Source organism: Lethenteron reissneri, chromosome 30 (assembly GCF_015708825.2).
Source record: "Lethenteron reissneri isolate LAM-NWPU_2019-01 chromosome 30, ASM1570882v1, whole genome shotgun sequence".
NCBI lineage: Eukaryota > Metazoa > Chordata > Hyperoartia > Petromyzontiformes > Petromyzontidae > Lethenteron > Lethenteron reissneri.
The window spans coordinates 11,292,156-11,304,190 of NC_083808.1; the positions used below are offsets into that span (position 1 = coordinate 11,292,156).

The 12,035-nt window shown below is 47.7% G+C and overlaps 1 protein-coding gene across 4 annotated transcripts in view; it reads right to left on the reverse strand.

The window, feature by feature from the left end:
* The window catches only part of LOC133349527 (SLIT-ROBO Rho GTPase-activating protein 1-like), a 199,830-nt gene that overhangs the window by 112,057 nt on the left and 75,738 nt on the right, over nucleotides 1-12,035 (reverse strand). For 2 of the 4 annotated variants that reach the window (XM_061563064.1, XM_061563062.1), the window contains exons 2-3: nucleotides 4,415-4,610; nucleotides 468-630 (exon numbers count right to left, since the gene is read on the reverse strand). In XM_061563064.1, the coding sequence (XP_061419048.1) occupies nucleotides 468-630; nucleotides 4,415-4,610 (359 nt within the window). Of the gene's footprint in view, nucleotides 1-467; nucleotides 634-4,414; nucleotides 4,611-12,035 lie in introns of all 4 variants that reach the window. The other 2 variants (XM_061563063.1, XM_061563061.1) reach the window with 1 other exon arrangement.

Below are 12,035 nucleotides of genomic sequence, written 5' to 3' on the forward strand. Positions count from 1 at the left end.
GGGGGGTATGAAGATTTATATCGGGGGGGTGGAGGGGTAAGATGACGAAGCTAAGCTATTATTTTATTTTAGCAGGTAAGCCCCACTGAGCTAAGGGCTCTTTTTCAAAAGCGACCTGGCCACAAACGATAGCTCAACGAAGTGGCTTATTATCACGTGGACATTTATAGCAGCCAAATACTCTTAAACGCACGTTGATAATGAAAATGTGGAGGGGAAAACCGGAAGACCCGGACTAAAAATCCAGGCGACCACGGGAAGAGAGACACACAAACTCCAAACATACAGCAGTAGGCGTCAGGGTCGGGATCAAACCCATGACCTCCCGCATACCAGGCGAGGTAGTTAACATCTCGCCACCCTGGCACCCAAACTAACATACTGGGGGAAAGACAGGGGGAGGGAGGAAGAGGAGGGGGACAGCCGTGGAGGGGGGGGGTGGGGGGGTGGGTGGAGGGGACCTGTACCTTTTTGAAGAGGCGCTGCGAGTCCTCGCCGATTTGTCCAAAGCGCACGATGACGTTGTTGAGGTAGATGTCGCTGAGCGTGGCGTGATCCCGGCTCTCGCGCCGCGTCTGGTTCAGCAGCAGGTACCAGCAGTTGACGGGTGACAGCAGGTTCTGATCTCGCCTGCTTTGAGCGGAAATCCGCGGTGGGGACGGCGTGGGAAATTAAAGTTGGGGGGGGGGGGGTTGCAAAGGGGAAGGAGCGGGGGAGGGTGGGGAAAGGTGCCACGGTGCCGGCAAGCCAGGCGAAGGATGCCACGCCATGCCAGAGAACGCCACACCAGCGGAAGGCAACGCCACATCGCCACGCACAGCGAAGACAGGCAAGAGAGGAACCACGTAAGCACATTGTAGAAGAGGAATAAAAAAACAGCAGAAGACAAACGCAGAAAAATGCGGTCAATAATGCAACACGAACCAACAAGCGTGATGACACGGTGATATGAGGCGATTACAATTCTACACAGATGTATGGTGTCCCAACGCGATAGCATCTCAAGGCAAGAGTGGAAACTGCGTTGGGTGGTGGCGATGCCGCACGTGGCCTGTCGTCCAGCACTGTGGAGGCAGTGAGGGTCGGTGGATCGCACACATTTTCTGAGCCCCCCCCCCCCTCTTCGCGCAGGCATCGATATGCCATAACCTGGCTCGCCAAAAGGCAGTACGGCAAGTGGACTGATCACCGTCTGCTTCCATCTGTACGGAGATAGAGTGTGTCCCCCCACCCCCCTTTGTGAGTTTTCTCCGGGTGTTCCGGTTTCCTCCCACTTGTATAAAAAAATTGCTGAAAATATCTTTAAAAATAAAAATTAATACAGGCACCCTTCTGACAAAGAATCGGAATAAAAGAGTAATTGGTCATAAAATGAAAAAAAAATCTGAATTATTTTGGGCAATGGCCCTTAATGGGCACTTGTATTTGCATGCAATGTAAATATGAAGTTTGCTTTTGATTCTTCCTGCACATTATGTGTACAGTGTTAGATTCATTTGCATTCATGTCGAGGCATGAATTATTGCCTCATCCTTCTGGATATGTATGCTTGTATTGTTTGTTTCTCTACACCGTACTTAGTGTGCCAACCAGGTTCTCCCCCTGCAAATAGACTTTTGTCTCAATTGGCTCTCATTTGGTCATAAAACAAAAAACGTTCACAAACGTTGCCAACAAGAAGACAACTTGCTCTGCATTCGTGCCCACAAGGATCAAAGGTCTTTCTTCGTATCATTAAATCTGGATGGAAGGCACTGTGGTGATACTACGGTGTATAGCTGATCACCCCGAGCTGTAAATTCTCTGACACGTGCATTGTCTTTGTATTGTTCGCCTGTTGGCATTCTCTGGTCTGACACTAGGCCATGAAGAACGCTGTCTCTGGCGTAGGCCAATCAGTTTCAAAGACAGTTCATATATTACCAGAGCACGTTTTTTTTGCATGTTCACCACAAGTATGTGTGGTTAATGCAGACTTTATTCCTTGCAAAAGGAATCTATTCGGTGTTTGAACATCTTAACACCTCCTGTTTTATTGCCAGAAAGGGTAAAACCTATTCTTATTTTTCATACAATTGATACACTGCCAAACAGGTCCCATGATGTGTGTGTAGGTTTTTTGTTGTTATGCTGTACAGCTCCCCGATGTGTTTTTAACCGGAGTGTACAACAGTGCGTCGTTCGGCACAATATCTGACGCTCTGAGCCATGTGCTGAAGAGGCTCCTAGCACGCGGGAACGAAACGACGGACACTGTGTCGAACGACGCACGGTACAAACCGAAAACGCATCGGAGAGCTGAGAACTATGCTAGCTTAGGCCCAAGTCTCTGGCTCCACAGCTGCAGACTGCACGCATCGGGAATTGATTCAAGCGTTAAAGTGCCTGATTTGTGTTTATAAAATAAATCTCGGGCCATGTTTGACTGCGATGTGTAATAATAGAAGTTGGCAAGTGTAGCCTCTGTACATTCACGACCAGGCCACAGCACTTGGCACGGCAGCGGCCATGAAGTTTTGGAAGGAAAAAAAATAACAGCAGAAGGATCATATCTTGGCACGCGACGTACAATATGAGTCTATCGTGTCTCTTTACAAATTGCAATTGCATTGAAAAAACACAGATGTGACATTCTTTTACACGAAAGCATGCATACCTATCATTTTATTTTAATTAACTTCTGATAAAAATGCCAGCTCATGGAGCCTATGATTGCAATTGCATTTAATACGATTTTTTTTGCCTCTTCAGTCTAATATAATCCGCAGCTGTTAGCAGGGCCATTGAACACTCTGCACTTGTTACCCGTTTACAATGAACACATACGATGGCCTGCCAAAGTGACACCAACTTGCTGCCAGACAGCAACGAGCCCTTAGCTCAGAGACGCCGCTGTGCATGCTACAGTGGCAGCTATGAGCTCCGCTATTGTGTGACCCGAGCCCTAACTGCTGACGGCTGTAACCCAGCTGTTGCCACTGTCCGTAGAACCAATCAATGACTGCCGCTCAGCTCTCTCTCTCTCTGTCTTTCTGTCTCCCGGGCTCTGCTCACTTCCTCGTCCCTTTGTGCTTCTTTGAGGTGGCATGGCAGCGGAATCGAAGTTATCAAATGAGAGCAGGTTGGAGTGCTTTTCGAAAGCTAGACTTGATGTTTAAAAACTTAAGGTAGCAATGTGTCTAGAGAAGACAGTTGTTTGAATCAGCGAGTACTACTGCCTACTACGTGGTTCAAACAGACAGTCGTTAAAGACAAATATACGACACAAACTGTACAGTCTGCAAAAAGAAGCATGAAGATACACATGCTTGGAATTTGCATAGAGAGGCGTAAAGATAACACGTGGATTAGAGAACAAACGTAGGTTAATGACATCATCCAAACTATCCAGTATTACGTGGGCTTGTGCAGGAGACATCGCGAGAAGGGGTGATGGACGATGGTCAACAATAAAAAAAACTAAGTGGCAGCTGAGGAGTGGAATGCGTCTGAAAGGCCCGTCCACCGAGGAGATGGAGTTAATGAGATCTGTTCGTGTTCGCGGGCTGGATGGATTGTTGCATCGCAGGATCATGAGAGCTGGCAGTGGCTTTGGGGGAGGCCTTCATCCAGAAGTGAATTGACCATGGCTGATGATGATGATGAGAATGTCTTTAGAAGAGAACCACATGAGAGCTCTCTGCAGAGTAAATCAGTTTACCCAGGATGAGTTTGCCAAAATAAGTAAACAAGAAAAACGAGGCGGGGGCATTGGTTGCAGTGGTTTGTACTTCGCACGAAAAACCCGGTGAGCCGCGTTGGATTCCCACACGCAGTTACCACCAGCGGCGCGCGATATCTGTACTAGACTTGGATACTTCGTTCACCAGCCCACACTGATCAGCGTGGTGAAGTATGGTCAAGCAACACACCCACCGCCAAGATGGGCAGACGGCCTTAATCCAGTACTGGAATGTTAAGGGCTCTATACTACTTTACTAAACAATAAGTATATTCTGATATAATGAAAAATAATCAGTTACTAATATAATTTAATATTATTTGCATAAATCCAGATTTTAATTGATAAGTTATGAGTTTTTTAATCGAACCATTAGTGGGCTAAAGAAGCACTACAGACCTTGGGACTGGAAAGCTGACCAGCTACGGCTTAGCACGATGCCCATCTCAACAAACCATTCATTAATTTGTGGAAGACTTTGAAGAGTTTTTTTTTACTTTGAATTGACTCTGCGCTAGCAAGTGGCATTATTCAGCAAATTAAAACGATGAAGGCCCATTGCTCGAAACAATAACTATAAAAAATATTTTATATTAATTGTGAATGTCCTATAGTCCTGAAATAATGGTGAGAAATGACATATCCACCATGCCATTGCTTTCAATCCGATAAACAAAACAATAAGAGACCCACTTGAACTGCTGGTGGTCCTTGGAGCTGCGCGTCTTGGCCATGAAGCGCTCGGCGAGCTTCTCCAGGCCGCGCGAGTACTCCAACTCGATCTCTGCCTTCTTGCGGAAGAAGTCCTGCAGGTCCTGGAGGAGCTGCGCTCGCATCTCCGTCTGCTGCTCCAGGCACTTGAGCTGCTCGCCCAGCTGCGCCCGGATCTCTGCGGCGGAAGGAAAAGGCAAATATTTAAGAACGTGCGGAAGACCATACGGACGAAAAGGACGCGACCCCGAAGAGCAAAGTGAGACACGGGACACTAACGGCATGGCCGAGCGGTAGCGCATTTGCCGGTTGTTGCAGAGGTTCGCGATTCCAGCGGCGGTGCTAAACACCTTTGGCGGATGAGAGCTGGTGGTGGAAATTCCACATTCCCATGGCAGTGGCCAGTTTACCCAGAGGACGAAACATATTGAATTATAAAAGTGGTATATACATTTTATAGACCCTGGAGGTATGAAGGAGTGAGGTAACCCCTGACTGGGATTTGAACTTGCTACCTATTGAGAACGGGAGTCGAATGCCTTTGCAAAGCACCACTTGGCTAAATATGAAGAGGCCGCCATGCTAAATATGAGAGGCCACACTTGCAGCCAGATCCCGCCTACTGCCACTGAATCACTGTCTTAGCTGGGGTCCGTTTGCTTCGGGAGGACTTGTGCTCTGGGAGAGATGGTGTGGTCATCTTAGAGAATGATAAATAATGGAGAATTTCAAGGGAATTAATAAAGTGGAGGAGAGCGGATAGACAGACAGCCAAGCAATGACAGATTGACAAATGGGGAGAATGAGACAGATGTAAACAAGAACAACTGTAGTGCAAATATATGGAGTAAAGTGAAAATACATATCGTAGCTAGAGAGAGCGAAATAAAAGCGAGTGAGCAGCCGTGCGAGCGAGTACATGGATGAGTGAGCGAATGCCCAAATTAGCAAAAAGTCAGTTATTGAGCGAATACGCGAGCGACCTAGCGTGCGAGTGAAGCAGACATACGGTACAGCAGAAATCCGAGTGCAGAGGGGGGGGAAGCACGAGAGCAGAAAGCAAGAAATACTCGGCGTCGAGTGTTGAATTGGAAGCCAGATACAAACATAAGCAGTGGCAATTTCATTACAGTACAGTCCTTTCCATACCCCCCGCTAAGATGGGGGCTCAAGGGATGTGCAATTTCACCATCCATTACCACCAACGAGTTTACAGATAAAAATCACCCAATGCTATTTTACAAAATGCGCTCCCATTAGGAAGCATGATATTGCTTATACGGCGTTAGGTAGCGGCAAAGGAGTCACGTTTAAAATTAGATATGGAAGCGAGTGCATATATAGGCACCGTCGAGTATATATTAGAACACAAGGGTCATTACATCGGTGAACATTACACATTCATCGTCAGCTGTTTTGCGATGCTGGCAGGCAGCGCTGCCACAGATTTGGCCCCGAGAAGCGAGCAATTTGGCCACTGGGCAGCAGTTTTGTTGATATTTTATCATTCAACACAGCTTGCCAATAAGTGTGACGGTTATCATTAAGGACGCTATGCTCGTGCACACACATACACATATGAAGAAACACAGACGCACATATGAAGAGACACACACACAAGCACTCACACAGACATATAACTGGAGGCCGGTTGGTCTGTTTGTATCTGGCTGGGCAGCACGGTTGCCCATGCGGTCGACTCAGAATCAGACGATTTAAAGATAATACTCGAGTTGGGTGTTAGTTCAACCCATCATCACACCTTGGTCGATAAAACAGGTATTTTACTGTGGGATGTCAACAGTGAAACTCTTACGGAATGTGGACTTCTACCGCTGGCTTGTGGCAGGCAACGGAGGATGAGACTGAATACACTTTGACTTGCACGTGGTTTTGTTGAGTGTTTTTAGCGGGCAACTGTTATGGCCGACACAGCACATGAGGCCATGGTTTGGCTAGGACAGGGGTCGGCAACCTACGGCTCCGGAGCCGCATGCGGCTCTTTACAGGCTGCTTCTTGATGATATGTACAGTATGTACTCAGATGCATTGCGGCTCTTGAAATACTGAATTTTGTACCGAATTGGAAAGAAATGGCTCTTCTTGTTATTTTGGTTGCTGACCCCTGGGCTAGGAGGTCACTCCAGGTACAGACAGCTAATTTTCACGGATGCGCACAGCCAGGAATTAGATGCCAAGGTAAAACTGCCTATACACCAAACGGCATACGCCCGAATCCGCACCTCCGATTAGCACGGTTTGCTACGTACGGTGCGAAAGAAGTTCAACATACACACACGCAGCATACCACTGTCGTGTTGAAACATGCCTACATTCACGAATATTGCTCCGTGTGCATGCAAGCAAACGTTAACACCCGTAAGCACATATAGCGAACACGCTTATCAGCATAGACATGCTTGAGCGAGCGCTGAGGGTAGGGTGGGGGGTGGTGTTCGCACATGGCTGTCAACAACCCCAGAGCCAATGTGAGGTGGGCGGGTGGCTCAGAGGCCAGAGCGCTGAGCTGACTCCGCCGCTGAGATCCTGGGTTTCAATCCAGGCAGCTTTGCCTGTGATCAGAATGGGCCCTCAAGTACTGCGTAGCGAATTCATGGTCTCAGACAGGCCACCAATGGCCATCGTGACGTTGACATGTGCTCTGGACATAATTTAGCCGAGTTCTGCCTCGGAGCCGCTAAGTACGCTGGACTGCTTTGTGGCAAATCGACAGTGGTTGCCCAATGGATTTGACCATCCCTTCCCTTTTGGAATGTGCAACTTCCACAATTGGCGAGAATCCAGCAATGCAAATGATCGAGCATCGGGCCCAGTGCCCACTTGAGAATGGAGACACTGACTTTTCTTTTGTTCAGCCCAAACAGTGTGGCAGTAATTCGCTCGCAGTGAATTCCAACATTTCTCGCTAAGAATAAAGACAAATCCATCCAACATTCTAGCGACATCCAGCAGACAGCATCCTGGAGCTTGGGTGGTCGGCGTCATATCCTCCCATCCCATCCGACAACTGCTATTAGGTTGCAGATATTAAGTTGCCGTATTTTTACAGGCATCTCTCACCCCCACACGCGCAGAGACAGAGATCCCCTGCATAGCCTTAACAGACTGATGGTGCAAGTGCTGTTAGCGAGCACCTATGAAGGCCGAAACGGCACCCGAGGGGGGGTGGGTGGCCAGCACCACGCCCAGCCGCCTTTGTCTCCCCAGTGACGATGTTTACTACACCCCACACCTGATGCTCGTTTGAGGCCGAGTCGACCTAGAGGGAGGCCCAGGACCGGTTCAGATAATCGTCACACGGTGTTTGCCGTGAGCGGGAATCGAACTCGTGTCGCCGGGTTCATGACCGCTACACCACGACACCATCGCACACATCCACAGGGGCAAGGGCTGCGCCCATAACCAAGGCACCACCGCGTGCTCCTGCTTCCTGCGTTCACCTTGTCCATCTCCAAGTGCGAGTGTGTGTGTGTATCACATAATGGGGAGCGGTAGTGAAGTGGTTAGCGCGCTGCGAGCCCGGCGACTCAAGTTCGATTCCCGCCCATGGCCAACACCAGTGACCAATGTTTGAATCAGTCCTGGGCCTCCCCTAGGTCGACTCAGCCTCAAAGGAGTACCAGGTGCGGTGTGTAAAAATCATCGCCAGATGCTCGCTAACAGCACTTGCCACGACAGTATGTTAAGGCTATATGGGGTGTCTTTGTATTACGTAAGGACAGCATTGCACACGCACGCTGGTTTGTGCATCGTCGAGAATGTATCTGTTTGAATGACAGAGTTATTCGTCATTACACATTTTAACAATTCACCCACTCTGCAATTTAAGTAATTGTCAGGGTTCGGAGTCGCAGTTCAAGAATTGATTTCCTCTCCATCTCGACTGTGCAGTCTCGTTCGTCTGTACGTACGGGTTCCCATGCGTATGCCTCGGCTTTGTTTTTACCATTAATATAAGCATTACATTAGCATATAATTCACGTAAAAATGTACATGAAATATGTGACTTATTCTTACCTATGTGATTCAATGAGTGTACCACAAGTGTATCGACTTTAATTGCGATGTCGATTAAACCATTCAAGACCCTGAAACCCACGGCATTTTATTAATTCACCGGGGAAGTGAATTGCCGCATTGCAATGCTAATATGTACTCTATACTGTATGCACAATGTACTAACGCACATGCTTCTGCTCACAAACACATTGAAGGCCGGGACAGCTCACACGACAAAGCACTTTGCTCCTGGGTCCCTGAGTTCAAATCCCAGTCAGGGTTGACTTGGCCTACTTGACAGACGGTCAAGAGCGGTTGTGCTCCTGGGATCATTGTTTCTGACAGAGGAATGTCCAAGTAGGAGTGCAATCCAAGACACTGGGTTTTTAATAAATTCCATTTAGGTGTTTGTGTTTTTTTTTATATCCAGCAATGTATGAGAATATTTCTGTCCGGACAATGCGAAACAAAGTAGGTCTCTACTGTGTTATGTCTGTGTATTAATGTATAGTGGGGGAGTGGTTGACATGCACAGCCACGATTCTGTTATTTTTATATAATAATGAATATAATATTACATTATTCGTACAGGAAACCACACCGAGTCGTCTGACTCTTTTTTAGAAAGGTCCTGCTACATTTTTTAAAATTTTAAGATGTTTTCAGCCAAGTAATGAGTGTTTATACAACCCACGCACACGAGGGGGCAACACTCGATCCCCGTACAGATGGAAACAGATGTTGTACTGCACGGCTTTCTCATGGCAACCTCGACACTCGCGGGAAGAGAGTTTGACAACATTTGTGCGATCCACACAAACCTCGCTGGGTTACAATCCACGTGCAACATAGCCGCCACCGCCGGCTACATTTTGGTGACGCACATCAGTGGCAACGGGTAACCGAACCTGCTATGGGCCTCCCCTCGGTTTCCTCGCCCTAAATTGAGCTCCTGGTGCAGTGTCACCTCTCGTATTGGAGAGATAGAGGGTGGCCCGGCATGGTGCTAAGTTTGCCACCCCTCCCCGTGCACCACTAATTACTGCGACTATTTTTTATTTTACTAGCGAAGGCCCACTGGGCTATGTAGTTCTTTTTCAGAAGCGACCTCCTATCTATCGCAAATGATAGCCCAATTAAGTGGCTTTTCACGTGGAAAGATATAGCAGCCAAATACTCGAAACGCATCTTGAGTCTAACTTTGCAGGGAAAAAACGGAGAAAAATCCACGCGACCACAAGAGAACATGCTAAACTCCAAATATACAGGCTTCAAGGCTAGGCATCGAATACGATATCGCCATGGGAAATAGTACAGCTGAGATTAGAGACATAAACAAAGAGACAAAATGAGCGAGGAGGCTGTAAGCAAAACACAAATCCATGTGGAGATCTTTGTCTTTATCATTGCATGTGTTTACACAGCAGTTTCTGTGTGTGTATGTTGAACTTCTTTTGCAATGTGTGTAGCCAACCATGCTAATCGGTAGTGCAGGGGGGGGGGAGACACGAAAAAACTGTTCAAAATAAATGAGTTTTCAATCTAGATTTGAAAGTGCATAAGCTCCAGTGGCATCCTGTGTAGAGTATACATGGCCAATATTATAGTGTGCATGTAATTACAAATACTCATAGTGAACTGGGTGCACACACACGCAACACACGTTCCTGCGTTCCCAGTCAAGCCAAGGCACATTCGGGACGTCCTCCGTGCCTTGTACGTGTCTGTGTGTGGGAAGCGGTGGTGTGGTGGTGACCATGCTGCCCTACGGACCCGCTGACCCGGGTTAGATTCCCGCTCATAGTCGACAACGGTGATGATGATTATCTGAGCCGGTTCCTGCTTAGACTCCCGTAGGTCGACTCATCCTCGAATAAGCACCTGGCATGGTGTGCAAACACCGCCACTCGGGAGACAAAAGCGGCCGGGCGGGCTGCTGGTCATCCACCCCTTTCGTGTGCCGTTCCGGCCTTCATAGGTGCTCGCTAACAGCACTTGTCCCCAAAAGTCTGTCACGGCTACACGGGGGATCCTTCTTGTTCCGTTTATAAACCCCAGGAGGCATGCCTCCGAGTCTGGTGCGCCCCGCTTCGGCCACTCTCACGTCGTTCGCGTAAACGTTCAGGGCCGCGACATGCACTCTCGCGGTTTAAATGCTGCACGCTTTATTTTCCCCGTGGTGCCCTTCTCTGGCACGAGGAAACACACGCCGAGAGTGAAACGCGGAGGGTCCAGTGGTGTACAAAATAATATTATCTGTGATGTTAGGACGAGGCGTATTATTGTATTTATACAAAACAATCAAATCAAGCGGTCCCGTGGTCATTATCCGACTGGAGGATCTATTGCAGTAACTTCCTATCATTACAGCGGAGATTATATTTAAACAAACTCTTTTTTTAAATAAGAAAACGACATTCACATGTGCGGCGTTACCGGGGCAAGGCAAAAATGTGCGTGAAATAATACAGCTGCTATACTGAGACTCGGTCGGATGGGAGTGGTGGCGCAGTAATTAGCACACTGTGCCATGAACCTAGCAAACGCGAGTTCGATTCCTGGCCAGGGCTGACAGCAGCAGTAAAGTGATATCTGAACAGACCCAGGATGCCAGTTTTATTAGCGGATTGCGCTCACCATGGTGCCACCACCCCCCATATTCAGCCGTGGGTAATTATTGGATTTTTAAAACACTTGCCCATAATGGCTCACTCATGATCGACATACCATCCTTTGATTGTCACTGCTAAGAGAAAACAAAAATCACAAGGTGGCAGAAGTAAACAGTCTGGAACTCCCTTCCCGCAGCCACCTGTGCTATTGACTCTCGTCTGCAGTTCAAGTCTGGGCTCATGACTTCCTTTTTCCTTCTGCCAATGACTGGATCGCTCTCTCTCTAAAAATAAATATACTTGCTTCCTGTGCAGCGATGTCTTGAGACGCAGTCATATTTATATGCCATATGAATCCTAATTGTATTGCATTATGACGCATTAACCAAGTATGAAGCATCCAGCCAGCTGATACTGTGACAGAGAGCTCAATTCGCCATGAGCAGATTGCGAGTACTAATCCCAGTTGGGAGTTGACTCAAAACACCATATCTCCAAGGTCATTCAAATTAATACCAATTGTGGAAGTTCAACAGCTGATGAACAACTTGCAATCATGTACAGACGAGCCACTGGTCGTATGAATGTGGAATTTCAACCACTAGCAACAGGGGCTTGGCAGTGGAGATATGCACCAACCATCCCATGCTCCTCTGGTCAGGAAGACACTTTGAGCCCAAATTTTTATGCAGCACCAACCATCCGGCTGGGTGGTTCAGCGGAAGATTGAATGGCTCGCAATAGGAAGACTTTAAATCCTTGGCCGGAGGGTTAACTCAGCCCATCATCCTTTCCAGGCTTGTAAAATGAGTATCACTTTGTGGGGAAGTGGACAGTGGTTTCTCCTATTGAAGAACGCACCCTCTGCCATGGGAATGAGGACGTTTCTCGCCACTAGCAAATTGCTGTAAAAACGAGAGATGAGCGCTGCATCAAAGCAGATTACGAGTCGTAAATCCCGTTGACTGATT